This window comes from Metopolophium dirhodum, chromosome 1 (genome assembly GCF_019925205.1).
Source record: "Metopolophium dirhodum isolate CAU chromosome 1, ASM1992520v1, whole genome shotgun sequence".
Taxonomy (NCBI): domain Eukaryota; kingdom Metazoa; phylum Arthropoda; class Insecta; order Hemiptera; family Aphididae; genus Metopolophium; species Metopolophium dirhodum.
Window position 1 is genome coordinate 57080393 of NC_083560.1, and position 25140 is coordinate 57105532.

Below are 25140 nucleotides of genomic sequence, written 5' to 3' on the forward strand. Positions count from 1 at the left end.
AATGTTTGCTCACACCTTGAAAAAAATTACATAAAATTGTGGATTAGAACTATCGATAAAAACATAAAATTCGTACATTTTTGAAAATAATTATTTCATAATGTATTTTAATCATTTTAGAATCAATTATCAAATATAACACATAAATTAACAAGTATTAATAATGAATAAAGTGTTTCAAAAATTAGAATAGAAACTTCAAATTATACATAAAACATTCACTCGAGTCACTTAGGTATATAAGTAGTTATAATATAGGTTATATTATGTCATTTAAATGAAATGCCATTTATTTTTTTAATAACATATTAGTAGTTCATTTATAAATAATACAATTATTGACTTATAAATCACAATTGGCATTAGATACCTACGCATGCTATGCTTAATTTAAATAATAAAAATAATTGTTTTATATATTTTAATAACTTACCTAGTCGGATGTTATGTATGCGTCACAATAATATAATATAATATAATGATTCGCTTTTTGAATGTATAATAATTAAAGTTAAAAAGCACTACTCCAGTTAAATCTACTATTAAAGTGCATTATTCCAGAGACGACCGCCCCATACGAGTTACGGCGACGGAAAGAACATCCCAGACACCCAATGGCAACCAAGTTTACTTTGCGCCACTAACATCGGAGGAGCGGAAAAAAGCGCCACCACCTAACAGCTCTCACCTACTTTCCGGAAGTCCGTACAGTACTTGGAGTAAAATCTCTCAAAAAATATTATATAATAATAAATACTAATAATAACTAACCTTTTATATAAAGATTATTTAATTAGCAGTATTTATTTGTAAGAAAATTAAATTTAAAATATTAATAACTACAAGGATTTCTTAAACGTTTATTTTAATGTACGATATTGCCGGGCGAATAATATGCAGTGCTGTGTCTATATTATTAACTATTATATCTTATTTTGTTTTCAACATGTATTATCTATTTTATTTTTGTGTATCCATTGAATAATGCGTCTGTTAGTTAAATCTGCACTTTGCTGTAGTTTGTCTATAGGTATGGTATATTATATATCTGCATTATTATACCAAACAATTGTATGTGAATGTTTGTATATCAACCACGTACAGTAAATTTAGGTAGGCATAAAAAGAAAAACAATATAAAGCAAATACAATAGATTTAAAATTTTAAATTGTTGAGGATGGAAGGAATTAAAAAAGCATTCAATTAAAACGGATATAAAATGCGGTATATAGGTCTAATATTGTATGTGTAGGTTTCATAAAATAAAATAAATTTTTTCCTTAAATCAGTCAATTAACAATCATTTGTACAAAGATATAATTTTCTTCTACATCATTTTGAATAATCAAACATTTTTAAAATATCTAATTCGAATGTAACATTTAAAAAAAAGCATTTTTCTGTGACAAGAAAGTAAAATATTAAAAACCACTGAGAACAACATTTATTGTACAAGACAAAACATTCTATAATTTTAAGTTTATTGTTCTAGATTATCGTTAATAATTATTTGCTGCGCTGTACAAAAACATCAAATATTATAGAGTTACAATGCGACATATTATGAAGTACTAAATTAATCCTTTGAAACCGCTTCTCCCTCTTGAAACAATAATATAAAAATAAATTATTTTTTCATAGAAAAATAACTGTATTTATACCCGGTGGAAAACTTAACATATTTAGTTTTGTATATTATACTTTTATAAAACGTCAAGCATAACCTCGTCCAGTATTTATTTACTTTTTTGTTATAAAATATATAAAATTATTAATATTTTGAAGAGGTTTTTAAAATTAAATAAGATTCATTTTTCGATATTAAATAATTTAAGACTAACTTCTATATGAAAACCCATCCAGCCTTGATTGACACGTAGCTTTTTAGGGCTATTTGAATAAAATTAACATAGTTTTAATTTCATTATTATTAAACTGCGATGTCTCTCTGCTTCTTTTATATAAATTATGCCTGGAAAAAAATTAAAGCCATGTTTCTAATTGTCAGTATTTGCATTATACATATTTTACTAACCAAAAATATATATAAATTAATAGTTTTGAATTTTGATCATTCAAAATTTTTAATACAAAAATTATACAAAGAATAAATATATTTAAATATATTATAGCCAGGGATCGGGACTTAAAGCATTTGCTTAATTTTATGGATTGACTTAAAATGTAGCAGAGTGCTATGGGAGTGTATGTCGTGTTACAACATGTTAAATTATGAAATTTATTTTAAAGTGATTTTTATGCTTTTTTCATCAATTTTAAAAAAAAAAAAATGCTTATTTCCAGTTTTTCTGTTTTTTTTTGCTTTTTGACCAGTTTTTTTTTTTTTTTATGGTTTTCTACTGCAAAGTTGTTTTTGATAGAATTAAAATTAAATCATTTAATGCAATAATGACTGTAAGATTTAATTAATTAATTTTTTTTTTCAACTATTTGTAAATATTGTTTACATTTTAATTTTCAAAAAATCGCTCGGAAAATCTATAAATATTTTATAGTATAAAATTTATTTATTCTTTTGATTTTTTTGTTAGAAACTTTTCCTAATCATTATTTTTAGCACAGTTATACAAATTATGTCTATATAGTACCTACTTTATCATGTAAAAAGAAAGTTTTTTTTTTTTTTGATAAAACATTTTTGCTTGAATTTAAGTTTTTAAATGCTTATTTGAGTGCTTATAATGATTTTTTCAAGCGCTTATTTTAATGGTTTTAAGTGTTATAAGTCCCGAGCCCTGATTATAGCCTATACCTGCTTTAAATAACATATTATAGTATATATTGTATTAGTATAGTACAGGTACACATCTACAGTATTAAAAATATCACGTTCTTATAGTTCCTCTACATTATATTGATAATATAGTACCTGTACCTACCTTTAGTAGGTATGTCTATACAATATAAATATTGTGATCTTAATACTGTATAATAATGATGAATATCCGTTAACACGATTTAGGCGGGCTTAGACATGCGCTCAGCCACTTTAAAATCAATACTGGCCTAGTGGCTAAGGTCATCCATCCTAATTCATATTCTAATGCCTTTCTTACTAAGTTCATCTACCAATAAGTCGTGTCCACAGACAAGTGGCGTAGCCATGGAGGTTTGAGTATGTCAACCCTTTCCCACACCATTGACATTTCCCCCTAATATTTTATACATGAAAACTGTAAAAACTTGGTTTAATTTATACTTACCCCCCCCCTCATAATCCTGGTTACGCCACTGTTACCATTGGGCACAGATGATTATAATAAATTAAAAGACAACGTACCGTTAAGAGGACGTCGCACATAATATGTGGTCTCCATCTTACACACGTACGGCGCGGCATAGCAAAAACGTTATGGCGCCGGAAAGAACCAAGTAGGCTACAGTCATAACTAAGAAACGACATTTTCACCACATAAAAAAGAGAACTTTGGCTGTGCAATATAGTTTTTATTCTTTTGATATCACTTATACGTAAAAAGTTCTTGCTGTTTCAAAATCCATTATTATTTGTGTTTTTCAAATTTTAATAACTTTTTTTGAAGTACCTATAACGAAAAAATAAAAACGATATTGCACAGCCAAAGTTCTCCTTTCTATGTGGTGAAAATTTCGTTTCTTAGTTATGACTTATGAGTTTATGACTGTTACGTTCTCGGTTCTTTCCCGCGCAAAACAGTTTTTGGTATGTTGTACATTTGTAAGACGGAGAGACACATGCGGGTGCAACGTCCTCTTAAAATAAAAATAAATAAATTATACTTTCTTTTACTCAATATATTATCATATACAATACAAATATATACAATATAATATATTTATAGTATAATATTATACTCAATGTATTATGTAAAAAGGGGGAAAGTAGGTAGATAACCGCTCTGCAGTAAGTAGGTGTCGATAGTGTACCTCGTCATTGTGTAAGTAACTGTAAGGTGTGTGTTATGAGTGAAATTTGAATTCATTGATAATAAATCATTGCATACCTAAAAAAACGATTCTTAGCGAAGACATATATTATTGCTGACTACTAGTATAATTACATAATATATTTTATAATTTATAATAGTTATTTTTTTTCTATTAGTATTGCGGTAAGTTGATTAAACTTTTGCAGAAATCATTGAATTTATTATAATATTATAATTTATTGTTTATTATAAATTATAACACTATAATAGTATATATATTTTATATCAAATATGATCGTTATTAACCTTTCAGTCAATACCGCCTTACCGTAAAACAATGTGAATATAGATTCATGGTATATATATTTATTTAGATTTTTTGGTTCCAAAATTAACTACTTATGAGAAACCAATATAAATTTTTCAAGTCTTACTTAGGTATACAAATTCAGCATTTAATACATTTTGAATACAAATAATTTGCAAAATTGAATTTAAAATTCATATAAAAAAAGGTGGATAAGTGGATGTCACTCTGTTGTACAGTAGGTTACAAGTGGGTCACTGTAATGGATGGTGTTAAATTTGAATTCAATGATATAATATCATTGTATAAGAAAAACGATTCTGAGCGAAAACGGTCAGTCAGCCTATGATTTTACCAAGTATATTTGATGATATTATTGTGAATAAAGTAATTTATATATAACCTATTTACGTGGAGCTTTGTTTTAAATTATCAATCCTTCAGTCTACAGTCATTCGTTTTTTAATTACAATAAAATAAGAAAATTATTACATGAGAAATCGAGTAAATATCAAATGTTGTAAAAATATAAATTTCAGACGCTCATAAAAATTTAATTTAAGTTTCTTCTAGACATTTTTTTTTTTGATAAAGGTAGACAAACTTATGAGTAATCTTATATTACATTTTCAAATCTTAGATTTAAAAAGAAAAATTTTTTATGAATTCTCAACTCAAAATAATTTGCTAATTTTCGTGATTTTTCCGTATTTTGTCAAAATTTGAACCTTAAATGCTTATAAATAAAAACTATGACTAAGGATTTTTAATTTTTTTCATCTGCCTTTGAAACAATAACCTAGGAGCCTTCTATTAAATTTTCAAGCTTTTTTACTCAACAAATAAAATTTTAATATTTATAGAAAAAAAAATGGAAATTGACAATGTCGTAAACAGCTCAAAATAAGTCAAAATATTTGGAAAATGTTATGGTGTATAGGAAATGCAATTATAAACATTCAGTCAAAATTTCATGTCCCTACGGTCATTCGTTTTAGAGTTACACTAAAAATCAAAATCGATTTTCTCGAAAACAGATTTTGCGTAAAAATTCCCGTTTTTCCTTAATTTTTCTTTTGTTTTTCACGTCGCTTTGGAAAACGACTGGGAAATTTTTACTTTGATCCCCCAAAGTACCAACTAGATTCACTTTTCTATCAGAAAAGTTACTGTTGGAGAAAATCCAAGCACTTTTACCAAGTCCTAAAAGGTGATGACAGACACAAAAATAAAAAATAAAAAAAAACACACACATCATTGAAAAATCAATACATTCATCGCTTCGCTCAGAATCTAAAAGAAACGTCAGACACACTACCCCCTCACCACGTCTAATAATATATCAACTATAATAATAAATGTAATAATAATATAATATAATAGAAGGTATATTAATTGCTCACCGGTATCGTTACGCGTGGTGGCTGATCGATCAGGACTTTTCGCCATAACCGAGGTTCGTTTGCTGGGCATCGGCAACGACGGTTTAGGCCTAAACTGCATAGCCGCCAGAACTTATTGTACAGCTTCTTGTCGCACTTCTAAAATTATAGAAATATATTACGTTGTTATGATTTCTATAATACAAATCTTCAATATAGTCAAATAATAAAATATATATTTAAATGTGATATATAGTTTATGAAAATTATACTTTTTATACATTTTTGTGATTTTTACGCCTTTTGTCAAAATTTAAACTTTAAATGCTTATACAAAAATTGTAATTATGGATTTTTAATATTTTTCTAATGTCATTGTAACAATATATCAAAAGCCTTGTACCTATTACATTTTCAAGCTTTTTTACCCAACAAATAAAATTTTATTGACATTCATAGAAAAAAAAAATTAAAAAATTGAAACTGAAAATGTCCGTCAACAGTTCAAAACAAATCAATATTTTTTGAAAATTTGATCGTGTATCTAGAAAATACTAATATAAACAGTGAAATTTCATGTATCTACGATACATCCGGTTGTTTTAGAGTTACACCAAAAACCAAAATTCGACTTTGTCGAAAACTAATTTGCGTAAAAATTCCCGTTTTTCAGAAAAGATACTGTTGAAGAAAATCCAAGCACTTTCACTTTCCTAAAAGGCAGTGTTGTTAACGTTCCTTTTATATAGGAATCTGTTAAATTCCTCGTTCCTTTATTATAAATAGGAATTGGTTCGTTTATTCAATGTTAAAAGGAACTCGTTCACTTCCTAGTTCCTATGAAAAAGGAGCTCATTCTTTTCCTCGTTCATCATGGTTCATGAGTTATCAGTTATTATCATAATCACTAATCAGAACACCGAGTCATATGCAAATAAAAAATTGGTAGTCTTGTCTATTATTTTTTTTATAGATTAAAAAGATGATAAGTAAACAACATTTTTTTCTCTAAATGTTTTTTAAACTTTTTTGAGAAGAACAAAAGAATTGCAATATTTACGTTCTTATTCCTTCGAAAAGGAATCAATTCCAGAAATCGTTCCTTAACAACACTGCTAAAAGGTGATGACAGACACAAAAAAATATAAGAAAAAAAACACACATCATTGTAAGATCAATACATTCATCGGTCCACTCAGAATCTAAAATCGTGCTTATATTAAATTTGTATGTGTTTTTTATGTTTTATTGATTGAAATTTTTCCATCGATGCTATTATTATAGAAAAAAAATAAAAACAAATTTTAAATGTAAAATGTATAAATTAAAAGAGACTACATTTTGAAAGTTATACCATGCATTGAAAATGATAATAATAATCATAAATATTATTCATAAAAATCCGTGCTCTACTCTTAGCCATGAGCACTTAGTTTCAAAATATGACAAAACAATTTGATATTTATTTAGTTATTTATTCGTATAAAATCCAAATCCAAATCGCTTTTTCTCAAAAACTACTGATCGTATTAACTTGAAATTTTGAAAGTTGGTTAGGTTAGGTTAGCACGTATGCTCATGTGCAATAAAAATGGATTTTAAAAAGTGGATAAGAGGATTTCGATCTGCTGTACAGTAGGTTACAAGTGGATTAATGTATAATGGATTGTATTAAACTTGAATTCAATGATATAATACCATTGTATCAGAAAAACGATTTTGACCGGTGACGGTTTGTCAGTGTAGATATTTTATATATTGTTATTATTTATTATAGCCTGTAAGTTGAATTAATATTATAATAATATTACTATTTTTTATTCGTTTCTATGGTGATAAACAAATCCTATTTTAGCTGTTATTCGTAATTTGTCGGTTGTTTTTCCTATTGCATTAAATAACTATTGAGAAAATCGAAAAATGACCTCTTTAAAGTACCATTTTGATCCAATTTGCTAAAAGATAAGATACTATATTATGTTGAAATCGAATCATTCCTTCTGGTAGATATTTTGTACACAGGATAAAAAATAAAAATAAAAATAATAAACACCATTGTAATACCACTAGCTTCCTCGCTCCGCCCAGAATCTAAAAAAGCATTTAAAAGATGGACTCATACAGGAATTTTGTTAATTTCTGCTACATGTTCTGACGCTCTCTATATAACTAAGACTATGATCATCATATTATATTATTAACTTAACTATATACTCATTTATAAGAAGACCAGATAGGTTATAACTTATAAGATATGAGAGGAGGTACGAGTATAGAAAGGGTTTAAGGAACCACAAAACGAAAATGTTAAAATATAATATACCTGCAACAATGTATAGGTACATTCTCATATATGACAATGACGAATGATTATAACACGAGTATGCATTATAATATTATTTTAACACTTGGAACTCTCTATTGATACACGATAATGCAGTTCCACTTGGAACTTGATAATGCGTGGGCAGTACCACATCCGTTGGTCATCGGACGTACGCCACTGTGGGAACGACGATTTTCGTCGTTCAGATCATCAGGGATTCTAGTTTAGGAGTAGGGGTAGAACCTTATATGGGAAAGTTATAAACAGCCATATTTAGACGTGATTTTACAGAGCTCAAGAGAGCACAAGATCACACCAGTATTGTTCTTTAAGTTATAATTTGGATTTCGAAAATTATTTAAATATTTTCTAAAATCGTATTTTACAAATACTTAGAAAATATTACATTGATCTTAATATTGTAGTGGGTACATAGAATAATTTCACAATTTAATTTAAAGACACTTTAACATTTTACTGATTGACAATAATACAATAATACACATTGAATTTACATCTGACTACAACTTATTTTACATCTCCAAGTCTCAACGATACCTCAACGGTCGTACACAGACAGTAGGTCGCTACAAATCTATTATTTTTATGTATATATGATGGTCATTGGTTGTAGAAAATAAAATAGTTATTATGATTGGATAATGGATATACTGATTAAAAATTATATTATATTATATAATAGTCAAGGATACTTGATAAAAATATAGTTGGTAGGGTTTTATTTGGAAAAACCTTGACTTTATACGGGTTATTATACAATATTATGTAACCTGAAACTTTGGAAAAAATACTTTAAGCAATTAAAAAATGATCTTATTATTTTTTCATTTATATTTATTTTGCGTATCACAAATTAAAAGTATTCAAATGTTATATACGCTTTGATTTTTAAACGTACACAATTAAAATATGCAATATTGCATGAAACACGCAAAGATACATTTGGCTGTCTGTCTGTCTGTCTGTCTGTCTGAGAAAGACTTTGGAACGGATGAACCGATTTTGGTGGTGTTTTCACAGGCTATTGTATAAGTGTATCACCTGGTAAATAAAAATATAAAATAGTTCTTATGATTGGATATAATTTTACACCTGCATTTTATATTTTGATCAAAACACTGTGTTGAAAATCTGTGCAGTTTATATTTAACAGAGTTTAAAAAGGAGCAAATTTATGTGTATTTAATTTGTCACAGTTAACACCATGCAGGATAAACTACTACTTTATATCTGTAAATTATTATACTACCTACACTTATAAAATGTCGGTCTTTAGGTCTTTAAAAAACCGATAAGATAATTAAAATGTATCTGTAGTAATGTAGTATATGGAATATTTATACATGGTGATTATTTTAACAGTACCTATATTATACTATCTCGAAAAGTATTGATGATTTTGAAAATATATTTTTTCGCATCATTTAAAGTCATTTTGTAATATGTAAACAACATATATTTGTAAAATTATTATATTTTTATATTTTTTAATTAACATAATGATGTCTCGTATAATATGTAATCAATAATCATATTTAAATTATAATCATAGCTTGAGATAAAAAAAATAATATTATAAATGAATATTTTTATTACTTTTATTAAAAAAAAAAGACAATCCCGGATATCTCTCCCCTCACCATTTCAAATTAAAAAAAAATATTTTCTATGGCTTTTATTGGTGTTGCGGCAGAAAATTAGCATGTTATGGAGGTATCTAATATAGTAATATCTATTAAAGATTATTTTTATTAAACTAATATATTGTATGTATATATATATATATATATATATATATATATATATATATATATATATATATATATATATTTATTTAATATGTCCTGTATAGTTGTAGTCGGCATACAGTGTATGCGTGTCATTCCATTTTTAACACGAAAAATATCCTTTGAATATTCTGATACCATCAATATAACCCTATTTGTCACCTGCTATATATATAATTATTATTTTATTTGAATTTAGCGATCTTTCGTCCAAATGCCACGTTTGTAAAAATAATCAGTCGTTGTTCTTGTTTTTTACATATAGTATAAACCTAACCAAACATTTTAGTATTCCAACTTCTAAGTGACGATAAAATGCTACTTATGGCCTAATAAATGTTGACCTTGTTCTTGCAAACTCAATCTTGGTCTTGTTCTTGTACACCCAATCTTGGTCTTAGTTTTGCTGCAAGCTCTTGTAAAGGCTTGCTTTATTAATAAAATGGCAAATGCATATGACAATTGAAAACCTTTTATAAATGGTTGGAATTGTGTAGGATTGTTTCACTCGTAAGACCACTAAAAGATAACTTTAAAAGTCCAATATATATTAATATATTATATAGGTAATATATTACGCTGCTGGTTTTTTGTAACGCTTAAATGGTACATCTACTCCCCCCCCCCTATTTTAAAAAAAAATTCGTGTTAATATTGATAGTTATTGTAGTTTGTACTGATTTGACATTTGGCACTGGCACTGGATGGGATTTGACTAAGGGTGTATACCTACCTACTAAATGAGTTAATCGTTGGTTCAACCCTTTATGATAATTTTCGCTACGCTAACGGTAAAATTCTAATGTGCTATAGTATTTCGCTACATGCCTACATTAGATGTATTGTTAATCACTACAAATAAAATAGCGTGCTACTGTAGCATCGCTACAATTAGCGCACTAGTCTCGACCACTATATAATATATGTATAATATTTTAAAATTCAAACTTAAAAAAGAACAATAATTAAATTTTTATTTTTATTTTTTTAATTATATATATAATAATATATGATGTATAATAACAGTAATAAAGTCACACGAACGTTGCAAGAAATGAAAACGTATAATCAAATGATATCCTATATATGACTTCCTGTTATTAGTAAAATATTCAAAGTAGAAATTTATTTATGGACATAAATAATTGTATTGGTGACTTTCAGCATCAGTGTAAAATTCGGGAAAATAAACTAATTATTCCAAAGTTACTATAATTTCTGCGAGTAATAACTATAATAATGGTAGTGGATACCTATTGTTTCAAATTATTTCTAATCATGTTTTCAATAATTCATAACTTCCTCGAACTTAATCGAAAAGATTGCAATATAAACTTCATAATATTCCTTATAAATTAATTAATTACACTTATATTGGGTAATACTATAAATGTTTTTTCTGTGGAAAAAAATGTTTTAAAAAATTAGCAAGACCAATTAGGTCTTGCAATTTGGTCTTGGTTTTGAAATTGCTAGTGTTAGTTTTGTTTTGGTATTGGTCTTGTTCTAAGTCTTCTAGCAAACCCAAGTCAAGACGGTAAGATTAAGACCAATATTGTTTATCACTAAAATAACCTAATTTCCGGATTTCAAATTTCAGTTTATACCATTCGTTTGTAAATCGATTGTAGTGGTTTGCAAAAATATTAGTTTGTTCGTAAATAATTCGATAAGTAATAATAAGCAATATTTTGGGGGATGAGGAAATTCCCGAAATTCTTGAATATTGAATTTTCTTATTTGTAACTACCATTCGTGCGTTAGTAAGTATTTTTTGCAAAGGTTTGTTAAGAATTTAAGATTAATTTCGTTTGTACATAATTTGCGCAAGTAGTTAAATAATAATAGTTTGAAAATATTTTTATGTGCTAATATAATAGAAAATGTTCATTAAATTACCTACTAATTATATCCATAGTTAGATAGAGTAGGGATTTTTATTTCTACCTTGTAGTAACATAGATATTTTTTTAACATCTTACTGGAATGTACACTAGGTACCCTCCACTCATATTATTTATATTATCTTGTTTGTACCTAACCGGTTTGTAATGTTCACATTTGATTAATTCAAATGTATATTTGAATATATACCTATGTTAAAAAAATTTAGTTTCAGCAAAGAATACCTACCATATGCCCATATATATTACCATTACGCACTATTCAGTATTCAACATTTCAACGTATGAGTGTATTTGCAGAGTATATATACTTAGGTATAGGTATATGACGTTGTCTTACAAAATAACCAAATATCGTTTGACAAATAAAACTAGTAGGTAGGTGGTACCTACTACCTATAAGTGGTTAGGCCACTTCCACACTTTGTAGCTTATAGCCTTATATAGTTTTACCGATGTACAGACCGGGCACGGGGTTTAGGGGGGACATAGGTGCCATGCCCCCCTAGACATCATATAAACGACCTATAAATAATAATGTCTTTCAGAAATCTGTATAGAAGTTCAGTGTTTATAAATTATAATCATGGCCTACAAATTTTACTATTGGACACATGTTTTTCCTTCTGTATAGGCCTAAGAAGGTAAATACATAGTTAAAAGTATAATTTTTGGACCAAAAGGATATTGCCCAACCCCTCCATGGAACACGAATAAATCCGCTACTGTATAGACTTATACTAATATAATATTATAAATTAATAAAAACAATATGCTGATTCTCATAATTTGTGACGTAAAATAACTTATTTCTGAGGATTTACTTTTTTTTTGTTGTTATTTATAGATATATAGTGTATATAGTAGGTACCCTATAAAATAGTTGATAAAATGCAAAAATAGTGTAAGAATGAAACCTAAAAATGATAGTTTTAAAAGCTAATATTGGAAACCATAGTTAAATTAAAATATAGAGTCTATTGAATATCAGTGTCTACGCTTGCAACATTCGTAAGGTGTGATGAAGAAGTATTCGATATACCTTTAATTTACTGAGGAAAAATGAATAAAAATGGTAAAGTTTAATCTTGATTGTCAAATAGGTAACGATTCTAACATTACTCATTAGTCATTAAACTGTTCTAATAACGCAGGAAGGTCGGTTTATTCGACAGAAGATTGAATAGGAATGAGAGGTTTAATGATTTCTACATTAAGCTAAATTGGATGAATTAAAAATTTAAAGAGTAGGAATACTTAGTATAGTCTAATATCCGTGAGGGAGTAAGGCATTTATAGAATAAAATATGCTAAGTACAAGAACTTCATCTGAACCAAGGACTGGAACCTTGATGATTTTTACAGTTCCGGTTCCTGTTCGGTTCCTAAAAAAACTAAAATGAATCGTTTACAACCGAAATTAATATCTTAACAAACGATAACAAACGACTTTCAAACGGATGATATAAACAAAAATTTCAAATTTGAATATATTGGTCATTTCTTGGCTCCCTCAAACAATTAGGTAGCCGGTAGGTACCTACCCTACCTAGTTAACTTTTTATACTTATCGAATTTTTCACAAACGAAATAAATATCTGTACGAACCATAACAAACGGCTTACCAACAGATGGTATAAGTAAAAATCCAAAAATGTTGGTAATTTCCACGACTCCCAAAAAACGATTGGCTTTTAATTTTTAACAAATCCTTTCTCAAATGAAATTAATATACCTTTACAAACGATTACAAACGACTTGCAACCTAATGGTATTAACGACAATTCTAGACATTTATCATGGCTTTTAAGACATTTTTTTTTTTTTAAAACTCACTTATTGCTTACCAATGAAATTAATATCTTAATAAACCATTACAAATGGATGATATAAACGAAAAATTGAAAGTTCGAAATGTTGGCATTTCCCTCTCAAACAATATTGCCTTTTATACCTATACTCAGGCAACAAATTATTTACAATTGAAATGGATAACCTTACAAACCTTTACTGCATTAACACACTAGGGTTGAAGAAAAAATTGAAAAAATAAATTTAAGAGGGTGGTGGGGGTTGGTATATTTTTAAAGTATATTATTTAAGTAAATAATTAAAACGGTTTTTCAATATTGTTAAATTGTTTATCGAATAGGTAATAAGTAATAATAACACATTTTGTGTTTGAAATGGAAGTAGTTATATTTTTTAGCTGTTATTTCTTATTAGCTCTTATTTATTTGTGATATGTTTGTGATAATGATACTTTGTCCCTTCAAATATTATAATAACCTACCTACCTACTCTGTAAAATTTATTATAAAATAATACTAACAACATTATCATGATTTTTTTTTATTGACGAAGAATCTGCTGACCACACCCACCCGAGAGGTTATAATTTACTATTTGTTTTAAAAACAAATAGGCATATATAAATAATAATTACCATTCAGCAAATATTTGAAACAAAATCTAATGCGTTTGCTGAGTTAGTTATACTAGACAATGGAATCATGAATAATTTTTATTCATAATTTGATTACATAAGCTAGCTATATTTCAAGATTTATCATAGACCATAGTTGAGTAAACTTTGTACTACAAAATACTGCAAATACATACAACTCACTGTATTGTAATTTAGGTAGGTACCAATGGTGTTTTCATAAAATATCTATAAGGTATACTATAACTTAATTCAATGATACAAATATGGCATATGTAATAAATTTATAAGTGCAAAACTAATCAGATTCCACCTTTTAAAAAGTAGGTCACTTTGTAGGCTCTTACTTTAATACATTTATAAGCTCCTAATCTTAATAAAAAAAACATTTTTCGTTACCTAGTTTTGTTCCTACATTTTGTTTTTCATCAGCTCTGACGTTTTATAACATTTAACTTGATAATTCTCTAAGAAATTCTTATTACTGTGTGGCGCAACTCATACGTTGTATTAAAAAAAATGTAATAATCACGGACATGAACGATGATCAACTATACCAATACGTTACACACTTTTACGTGGTAATAAACAATCCTAAATATTTACTACACAGTTCTAACCATCTAAGTTATTGATAATTAATAAATGTCATATGACAGTAAATAATAATACAGAATATGGATTGCTTAATATTTTTAAATTGTAAAGTATACCTTTTTTTTTTTTTATTGATGTAATCTACAATCTATACATGATCTTAGTATAATAAATAGGTTTGATGAGTGACGAGTAAGAATGATATCATAATAAGATTAGGGAAGGTACCCAGTGGTAACACCCTATAAGTGACAAAAGTATACCTAAGAGTATACGTGTGTATTTATACTGTTTTCACAGGGGATACACTAAATTACAAAATGGTAAATGGGTATACACTGTATACCCTCAAAAACACCACTGGTAGGTAGTATATTGGTCATCTCAGCTGTACAACATTCTCCTATCTTAATAACACTAACAACTATATTTACATAAATTTATAAAAAAATCTTCTGTTTATGAGAAATGTAACATGCTATTATCTACAGAACGTTTTAAACATCAGTCTGCTTAATAGGTTTTATTAGGCCATACATTTCCCATAGTGTGTCATTTTATCAACCCAATGTACAATTAAAATACAAGAATTGTTTTTAAATTATTCTTATTTTTGACATATCAACTTAATATATACTATCTAACTACTTATAGGAATTATTTCACTGGTTACTTTTATAATAATATGTTATGAAAAAATGACTTACTGTAGAAAGGGGAGACAAAACAAAGAAAACTAAATATAGTTTTGTGATAAATATTACTATACCGATACCTACATGGCCCTTATGTCGATGTGCTATTGAGTAAAACTGTTTTGTATGTCAATTAAATTAATTTGGTAGGGTAGAAATTAATTTTAAAAGAGAAACAAAATTAAATTAAGACTGTGCAGTTACAGTAAAAGGGTAAGTTCAAAATATTGAATCATTAAATATCAGTCTGCAGGATAAATCGTTTATATAATTTAATTATATGTTATCAGATTTCAAATGTATTCTGTTTCCTTATTTTATCTTTTAAATTTGCTATATATAAATATTTCTTAATAATGGATAATGGTAATAATAATATTATTAGTATGAATTATTGTATATTATTAAAAATAGTAATAATAATAATAATAATATAAGTATTGTTTTTGTATATATAATTTATTATATAATACAATATATAAAATAAAATAATAAAGAACATGTGTTGTTTTTGTTGGCGGCTTTTTTTTTTTATACTAATATATAAAATTGTTGAAAAACAGAATATATTATTTGATGATAACCTATAAGTTAGACAATTAAAAAGTTAAATAGTGATAAGTCTTAAACAGAAATATTGCAAAACAAATTGTTCAACTTATAAAATGAAAATCATAAATGTGAAATAATAATATTATTGCTTTTCAATTTAATTAAACAAGAATATATTTCCTATATAATTACTTTCTACAATTTAAAAAAAAATTGTACGTATAAAAAAAATGAAAGAAGTTTGTATTTTCATATAATTAAGAAATACATAATACCGGAGAGATTCAGTTTCCATTAAAAACAATTATTAGTATTAGAGAAAGACAATATAATAATTTTTTTAATTAACGGTCATGTTGACAATGGTATTCAAGGTGTACATCATTTGTTGTTGTTTTATTGAACCATGATATGTTAATCGTGGTCAGAGCACTGTACATCTTGATGACAACCAATTGAGTGCAGCTGCACTTCCACCACCTTGACCAAGTTTCTTTGTTCCATTATTGTCTCTTAAATGGTGACCACCGCTAGATTGCACACCACCTTTGGGAGGATTGGATGCTTCCTGCAGAGTATATAAGAAAAGTTGGTAGTTAGAACCCAAAATAGCTAAAAGAAAATTCTAAATAAAAATATTTACATTATACAATAAAAAGTGGAAATTTAAATATAAGTTTCATGTCTTAACTTTTTAAAATTATAAACCTTATTAATTTGTTTTCCTAATATGCCATTTTATAACTATAATTTTGCAAAAAAAAAAATTTAAACTTTCCAAAACAAATGTTAAATTGAGAGTACAAACCAATTAAGTTGTCAACTACAAATAAATTGAATTAAAAATAAATCAACTGTCAATAAATATTAAATTAACATCAATGTAAAATAATTAATAAGTAGTGGTTCCCAAAGTTCAAGTCATGACACACTGGGAAGCCGCAGTGTCTTAAAAAGGACGATGCAAAATATAATGTCTGGTAATAAATTTGAAACTCAAAATACGGCATCAACATTCTTAAAGTTAGTCATGCTTGACTTAAAGAAAGACGCCATAGAAAAACCATAGTTCAAAAAGGGCGCCACAAGTAAAAAAAAAGTTTGGGAGCCACTGGTCATAGGATTATTATTCAAATATTAAAGCCAAATTGAATGCAATAGAAATAATTAATTCAAACAAATTAAAAATTAATGTTTTTTTGTGTAATAAAGCTCTTTAAGTATTGTCATTGACTTATTAAACTTTATTAATTTAAATATTCAATCATAATAAAACCATTAAGATAGGTAAGAATTCTAAAAAATCGATTATTTAAAACTCAAACACTACACAACTACTCGTACACACATACACTCTAACCTTCTATGTAACACCAACATCGAATTGGGAAATTAAAAAAAAATCCATATTATCCAACGTTGTCAGCAACAGCCAATGGATGATGTTTTAAAAAATACAGCAAAAAAATATATATTAATTATTACACAATAAAAATGAAATAGGTATAAAGTATTCCATGAAATTTGTAAACAATTAATAGTTACTAAAAGGTACTGTATACATTTAAATTCTATTAAACTAACCAATTTCTTTTCTGTTTTTGTCTTGATATCTCTGGCCAGAGTGTGAAAAGCCTCCTCAACATTGACACTAGCCTTTGCTGATGTCTCCATGAATTTTATACCATACTCTACTGCTAATTGTTCACCACGTTCTTTTGATACCTAAAATAAATATATTTATACAGTAACAAATTTAATTTACTTTAACCTTCAGTTAATTAGATAATGAACATTTTTAAGTGGGTATGTTGTCAATTAAATGTTATGCATAGGTATATTTAGAAGTAGTCTATTTTGTCTAGATAATATAATTTATTGTGTAATATAGGTAGAAAAATCTATTTTTAGTGACATTTACCTGACGCCCTGAATTAAGTTCACATTTGTTCCCTAGCAGCATTTTTTCTACATCAGCTGATGCATTTTCCTCAATGTTACGTATCCAATTTTTGATGTTGTCAAAAGATTTTTCATTAGTGACATCATATACTAACATAATGCCCATGGCACCACGGTAATACGCTGTTGTGATTGTTCTAAAACGTTCTTGGCCAGCAGTATCCCTGCAAGAAAACGGTAAGTTTGAATTTATTCGAAATTTAATGCCTATTCAAGACGGAGTGGTGAGTACACGTAAAAAAAAAAAATTATATTATAAACCGATTAGGTACATATACTTAAATGTAAAATTCCTGGCCGCAAAGCAACATTGAATCAACAATTAGGTACCTAGATAGGGTACTCACCAAATTTGTAATTTAATTTTCTTGCCATCCATTTCAATGGTTCGTATTTTGAAATCAATGCCGATTGTAGATATGAACGTCGTATTAAATGCGTCTTCGCTAAAACGGAACAACACGCACGTCTTTCCCACACCCGAGTCACCGATCAGTAACAACTTGAACAGGTAGTCGTAGGTCTTGGCCATCGCGGGATATCGTGTATGGCTGGTAGCTGTTCACGTAGACGTCTGGATGTCTGTCGGTGTCGGGGCACCTGGCGGGCGGGCGGACGGTCGGACGGACGAAAAACGTTAGTTGTTCAAAACGTGCTGACACACGTCTATCCAGACCCTGTGTGGCGGACAAAAGTTCGAAAGTTCGAAAACGATATTAGGTGTTACAAAACTTGTGTGGTGTGATGTGTTTGTGTTGTAAGTGTGTGTGTGTGTGTGTTTGTGTGTGTGTGTGTATATTATGTGTGCTTCGACTGTTGAATATGAATATGTATGTGTGTGTGTGAGTACGACGGTAGCTGTTGCGAGATTGACGAGTGACGATGACGGATTTATATTACGTTACACGTTAACGTAAAAACATAATTCTTAAATGTTGTTTGCGTATCGATAGCGATGATGATTGCACACGGTGTGTCGATCGCGAACTGTGAACGGCGGAGGCGGTGGCGACAGTGAACGGCGACATTCGTTGCAACGGAACGTTGGTCGACTGTACAACACTACTGCAACAAACGATATGTGTAATTATTATTATTATTATTATAATCCGTTTCCTTGAGCAAAGTAGTAGGTAATAATAACAATATTTTTTTATCTAGTCACTCTCACTCCGCTCACCACTGGTTGACACCGAGGGCACCCGTTATCAATATTTTAATATTATAATCACTGTGAGCGTGCAATTATCGCACGACTTCAGTCGGGCGTGCGTGTGCGTAGAGTACTAGTGTAGGTGCACAGTGTGTTTTGTACGTGTGTGCGTAACGTCGGGCCTTGGCCGCCGCCGATATCACCTCCGATATCAAAATGCAGCTGTTGTGCGAAAAACCATAATTCTATGGCTAGACTGCGACGTGGGTGGGGAGACGATGATCACTAACAAATTGCGTTGGTCTACCCCGCCGGCCACCTCCGCCCAATATTATTACACTAACACATTATTGTCGTTGTTACAATTATTTGAAAATTTGAAAATTTACGAATGTACAACATTAATATTATAACGATAATATTATGTTTGTAAGGACTGCACAAATTTTTGCGCATCATTTTTCGTCAGTATTATCTGAAAGATCGCCCACGTAACCACCCGGCTGATAAGACGATATCAGAACAGTGATAACAGATAACACTGCACGTCGACTGTTATTGTGATTAGTAATATTAATTATTATTTTTTATTAAAAATACGTTTTTGTTATATATTTTGTATTTATGATCAAATATTTTACACGTATATATTATGTGTTGTCACTTGTAACTACTAACTAGTTTCAAGCTGCTCATATGGATATGGTACGTATACAATTGCGACTACGTTACATAAAAATAATGATTTTTAGTTGACCAGTGAAATAATTATCAAATATCGATATTAATTAGGGTGTTGCAGTTAAAAAAAAAACCAGCTCCCCGACTCCGACTGTAAGATTTTCTCCGACTGTAAGATTTTCTCCGACGACTGCTATCATTGATCGCCAGGGTATCCTTAGAACAGAAGGACGTCGGCAACCGAAAGCCCAATCTGAAAGCAATCGGGACAATATGTATGAAGACAAGTTTACTTCAAGTCGAACATGGATATTATCGACAGTTGTATTACTCTGTGGAATTGTAGCACTGACCTATCGTGGATACTTAGATACACGAGCTGTCAACTATCCCTACGAAGGGCCAAAAGTATTCCTTTAAACATCATTTGAACACATAGGGTGTATAAAAATAATTTAATTTAATTTTGTTTTGTAAAACTTATTTTAACGTAAAAATTTTCTTGAAAATTACATTCTATTAAAAATATTTTTTTTCAACACATGTTTTACATTATTAAATGTTGTTTTTATCAAATAAACAAAACAAAATAAAGTAGCTACATTAAATTATGAATAAATTTTAACAATAGGTATACTTTTACAATTATTAATTTAAATAAATATTAATAATATCAATCATGAAATTAAATTATTTTTATATTTACCCTAAATAGAATAATAGAAGTCTTAGAAATTTAATAACATTTAGATTTATTTTTTAGAAGAAACATTTTGATTAGGCTATTTTTTTCTTTTCTAGGTACATAATATTGTAGTTACTGAGTTTGACAATATTGTGTTAAGAATCTTTATGGCACATTATAATGACATTTTTTTACAGGTTATACAGAAAAATAGTGACCTAACACTATGGGGTACTTACAGACCAGGCGCTTACTTTGGATTACGGACAAAAGAAGCATTGGGAAAAGGTTCTGTTGCTGCTGGCCTTATGTGGTATACACAACATAGTTTGATGAGGACTGGATCAATAGACTCTTCAATTCGTCATATGTGTGATAATGCTCATGAAAATTTAGTATATGGTTATGTGGAGCACGATACTGTCAATTATGGACATCAAGTGATCAATGATGGAAAAGAAAATGGATTCAAATTACAAACTATATTTTTGAGACCTAATAATAATGGAAAAACAGATACACCAAATACTGATTGGACTACACGGATAATATATGAAACAAATAATTCAGTGTCATCAGTGTCTCTAGTATGGTATGTATATATTGATCCTGGAGAAGATGAACAATTGTTGAATAATGAAGAATATTCTCTTGGCATAATAAAAGGCGAAGATGGTATATTAGGAACTCCTTTAGTAACAATTATGGGATCTACTCCAAGTCTAAGTGACTTTAAAATGTCTATAATTCCCATACCACCCAACAATACAAATAATTTTAGTACACCAACAGTCCATATAAACACAAGTATAAGTAGTTCATGGTGTCCCAATGCCGCCATGTTGAAACAATGCTTAGCAAAATCAATGGCTATTAGACGGCAACCAGTAAAAGAGCCTGGAATTAGTTCACAAATAATGCTTGTAGACGAGAAGTATAGTATACACGATAATAGTCATCAAACTTCTAATCTTTTGAAAAATTTTGTAGCTTTACAAGTAACAATTACCCCTAATAGTAAGAAAGATATTACATCTAAATTTAGAAGTTATTCTCTAGATGTAGCATATACTCAAAAAAATAAATACATAAATAAAGCTTTATTTAAAGACGTATCACCTTTATTAGTGAGTGATAAATTTAGTTCAGTCCATACTGAATACAGTAATAGATTTCAACAAAAATTTCAAAATACATTTCCAATTAAAATGAAAGACATTACTGCGGACAAATCTTTATTGTTAGATTTTGCAAAGGTTACTTTTAGTAACATGGCTGGAAGCTTAGGATACTTTTATGGATCATCTCTAGTAAGAGATGATGATGATGAAAACAATTTAAGCAACGGTGGTGTATCAGAAATAGATATAGTGGATGCCGTTAAGTATTGGAGGGCCGGTCTACTGACGGCAGTCCCATCCAGATCACAGTTCCCTAGAGGTTTTTTGTGGGATGATGGTTTCCATGGTCTAATGTTGGGAAGATGGAGTGTTGATTTACAACTGCAAATTTTAGGCCACTGGATGGATTTGTTAAATCACCAGGGATGGATACCTAGAGAACAGGTGAGAATACATTTAAAACTTCTTTATATATTATGTAGTATACTGATTATATTTGATTTTAATTAAATATATTTATTCAAAGATTCTAGGCTCAGAAGCCAGATCCAGAGTGCCAGAAGAATTTGTGGTTCAAAGTTCACGGGCTGCCAATCCACCAACACTATTACTTACTGTTGACTTGTTACTAAGACAGATTAAACAACGTCGCCAGGCCAAAGATGATACAACTAGTAATAAAGAAAAATTAAACTTTGATGAAGTTGATAGTACATTAAAAAAATTATATCCAAGACTAAAAGCGTGGTATACATGGTTTAACCGTACTCAAAAGGCTGTAAATAATTATACTAAACATTCAACAAATCCTAATGAATTTCATCTAGATAAAAGATTTATTGGATATCGTTGGAGAGGACGTGATGCAATAACTAACAAGGAATTGAATCCAAAAACACTGACTTCAGGAATGGACGATTATCCTAGATCATCTCATCCTGTCAACGATGATGGAACTTCAAACATAGATAGTATTTTAAATAGAGCAAATGATTTTGATTTCGATGCTTCTGAACGCCATGTTGATTTACATTGCTGGATGGCCCACGGTGCAAGAATAATGAATAATCTTTTCAATTATCTACAACCAACGAGTATAACTAACTTTAAAAATAAATATTCAATACATTTTTGGATGTTGGTTGAAAGTTTGGATCGATTGCATTGGGCACAGGGAAACAACGACACATCTCAAACTTCCACATCTAATATACCAATGTATGCTGATTATGGTATACACACAGATGATGTTAGATTAGAGAAATTAAAAGGTATGCAAGATTCTGTAAGGGTAGTAGGACGAAAGAGTTCCCCTAAATGGCGTTTTGTTGATTCACATGTGGGGTATAATGCACTATTCCCTATGTTTTTTCGATTAGTAAAGAATTCCCAGCGTTTAAATGCAATATTGGACCTAATAGAAGGAACTGATAATGACAGTACCGGAAATCATAGTTTATTAACTAAACGCTGTGGCTTAAGGTCTTTGTCAAAAAGTTCACCTCTCTATAAAGTGAGAAATACTATGCATGACCCTCCATACTGGCGTGGCTCTGTTTGGATTAATATGCAATACTTGGCATGTTCATCTTTATACTATTATGCCAATCTACCAGAAGCTACTGAATCCACTTATGCAAATAATGATGAATATGAAAACTTAGAACCAATACGGTACTTAGATGTGAAAACTAAGCAAAGATGTACCCGATTATATGATAAAATACGCAATGATGTGATTCAATGTGTGTACAAAGAATGGAAGCGTACTGGTTATGTATGGGAACAATATGATGATGAACCTGTATCAGATAGCATATTAGGTTTGATTCATAAAGGCAAAGGAACTAGGCCATTTACGGGATGGTCGGCAAATGTTGTGCTCCTAATGGCTGAAATTTATTAAATCATTTTAAATGTATATCATATTTATTTTTGTTGTATAGATACAATCAAGTACACAATTCATATTATAAATGTACACTTATTAGGAAATTAATAATAATTTTATTTTTATTATACTTATAGAGGAGGATGGTTAGAAGGATGTCAGTGCAGTGTTTGAATTCAATGTCACACTCTCATACAACATAGATATAACGCATTCTTGTAGATTTCGTAAATTTAAATAGATATTAAATTGTTTTGAGACAATATTTAGACAAATCAATTTGTCATACCCTCATAAATATTATTCTCTAAAATTTTTGTAATGAGTGATTTTACACTAAGATTACTTATAAACATACAAAAATGATTTTGGGAATGCATTTTGTCTATGTTGCCTTGAGTAGTGTTTTTAAATTATGGTTGTAATCTTTTTTGAGAATATTCCGTTATTTTCACTTATTTCTTCAAGATTTAATATTGGAGGGTCAAAAAAAACAAATGGTTAAGCACCCAACATTGCCTTTACTAGCCTTAAATAGTACACATATTTTAATAATATTGAGTCAAAATCAGATAAACTCTAGCTTATTGAATTCTAAATCTAGATAAATAGTTGTTATTGCTTACCAAGCAATAATCGTAATATTAATTGAGGATTTAACCCAGAAGTCTAAATATAACATGTTTTTATTAAACTAAAACCCATAACTTTTTAAAGTAGAAAATAGTAGTTTAAACTAAAAATAAAAGTACTGGTAAATAATATTTTAAAAAATATTTATAAAAGAAAAAAAATTCTGAGAATATTCTCTCAAATTATTACACGTGGGGCTAAGTAAAAAATGAAACACAGTGTGCTGATATACTCTTAAGGGGCGAGTGATACTTAGTATCTTTCATAATATTAATATAAAATTCTTGACTAATTAGTCTGCAATACATTTTTGTTACCAAAATGAAATATTATAAAGTAAGATGGTTATATTTATTCCGTAATGTTTACATTACAGTTTAATTTCTAAAAATTCAAAAACTTTGTTGACTTATATTTTATATAATATATATATATATATATGATGTATTAGTATTATTTTTAGTCATTAAATATATTTTACTTTATTTACTTATTACTAGTATTACGAGTACAAAATACTAATTAAGTTTAGTTTTGATATAAATGATCGAATATATTAATAAATATTTTGTTCATAATTAGGGAACTGATTTTATTGTTATTATAACTTTATACCATGCAATTATACTCTACATTTTAAAAATAAAAATTTCTGAGTATATTGCTAATTTTATTTGCACATTTGGTTTTACATTTCAATTATTTACAAAAATGAATAATTGCTACTTGTACTACTATTATTAATTATACATTTTAATCTATAATATGGTTATATTATCAAGTTTTTTAATTATTGTAGTAGCTCATATTATGAGTAACAATTTTTAGACAAATTATTATATTATTTACTTTATTTTAAATTCTGAGCGGAGCGATGAATGTATTGATTTTACAATGATGTGTTTTTTATTTGTGTCTTTGTACACGCTAAGTAGTCAAAATAATGCTTTGATTTTCAACTTCAGTATCTTGTTTGATGGGAAAGTGAATTTAGTTGGTGCATTGAGGACGTCAGTATTTAAAATTCTAAGTAGTTTTTAAAAGCGCCGAGAGAATCAAAAAACAAA

General features: G+C 28.6%; 3 protein-coding genes across 5 annotated transcripts in view; 1 reads left to right on the forward strand and 2 right to left on the reverse strand.

The window, feature by feature from the left end:
- LOC132935914 (sodium-dependent dopamine transporter-like) overlaps window positions 1–580 on the reverse strand; it is a 28725-nt gene extending 28145 nt beyond the window's left edge. Inside the window, exon 1 of the mRNA XM_061002554.1 lies at window positions 434–580. The gene's annotated coding sequence lies outside the window, so the exon portion shown is untranslated. The remainder of the gene's footprint in view (window positions 1–433) is intronic.
- A 15255-nt stretch (window positions 581–15835) lies between these two features.
- On the reverse strand, window positions 15836–19226 carry LOC132936063 (ras-related protein Rab-8A-like). 3 transcript variants are annotated; one of them, XM_061002733.1, is made up of 5 exons: window positions 19090–19226; window positions 18257–18974; window positions 17869–18073; window positions 17532–17672; window positions 15836–16515 (listed from the first exon to the last, which is right to left on the reverse strand). In XM_061002733.1, exons 2-5 carry the CDS (start codon window positions 18439–18441, stop codon window positions 16372–16374), a joined length of 675 nt encoding a protein of 224 aa, XP_060858716.1. In that variant the 5' UTR covers window positions 18442–18974; window positions 19090–19226; the 3' UTR covers window positions 15836–16371. The 3 variants fall into 3 exon arrangements, with proteins under 3 accessions (XP_060858716.1, XP_060858715.1, XP_060858713.1); XM_061002732.1 differs by lacking the exon at window positions 19090–19226 and adding an exon at window positions 19054–19075; XM_061002730.1 differs by lacking the exon at window positions 19090–19226 and having other exon boundaries at window positions 18257–19083.
- Window positions 19227–19396: 170 nt separating this feature from the next.
- Window positions 19397–24008, forward strand: LOC132936057 (mannosyl-oligosaccharide glucosidase). The gene is made up of 4 exons (XM_061002724.1): window positions 19397–19767; window positions 19855–20151; window positions 20626–21993; window positions 22076–24008. The coding sequence occupies exons 1-4, from the start codon at window positions 19759–19761 to the stop codon at window positions 23453–23455; spliced, it is 3054 nt and encodes a 1017-aa protein (XP_060858707.1). The 5' UTR covers window positions 19397–19758; the 3' UTR covers window positions 23456–24008.
- The last annotated feature ends 1132 nt before the right edge of the window (window positions 24009–25140 follow it).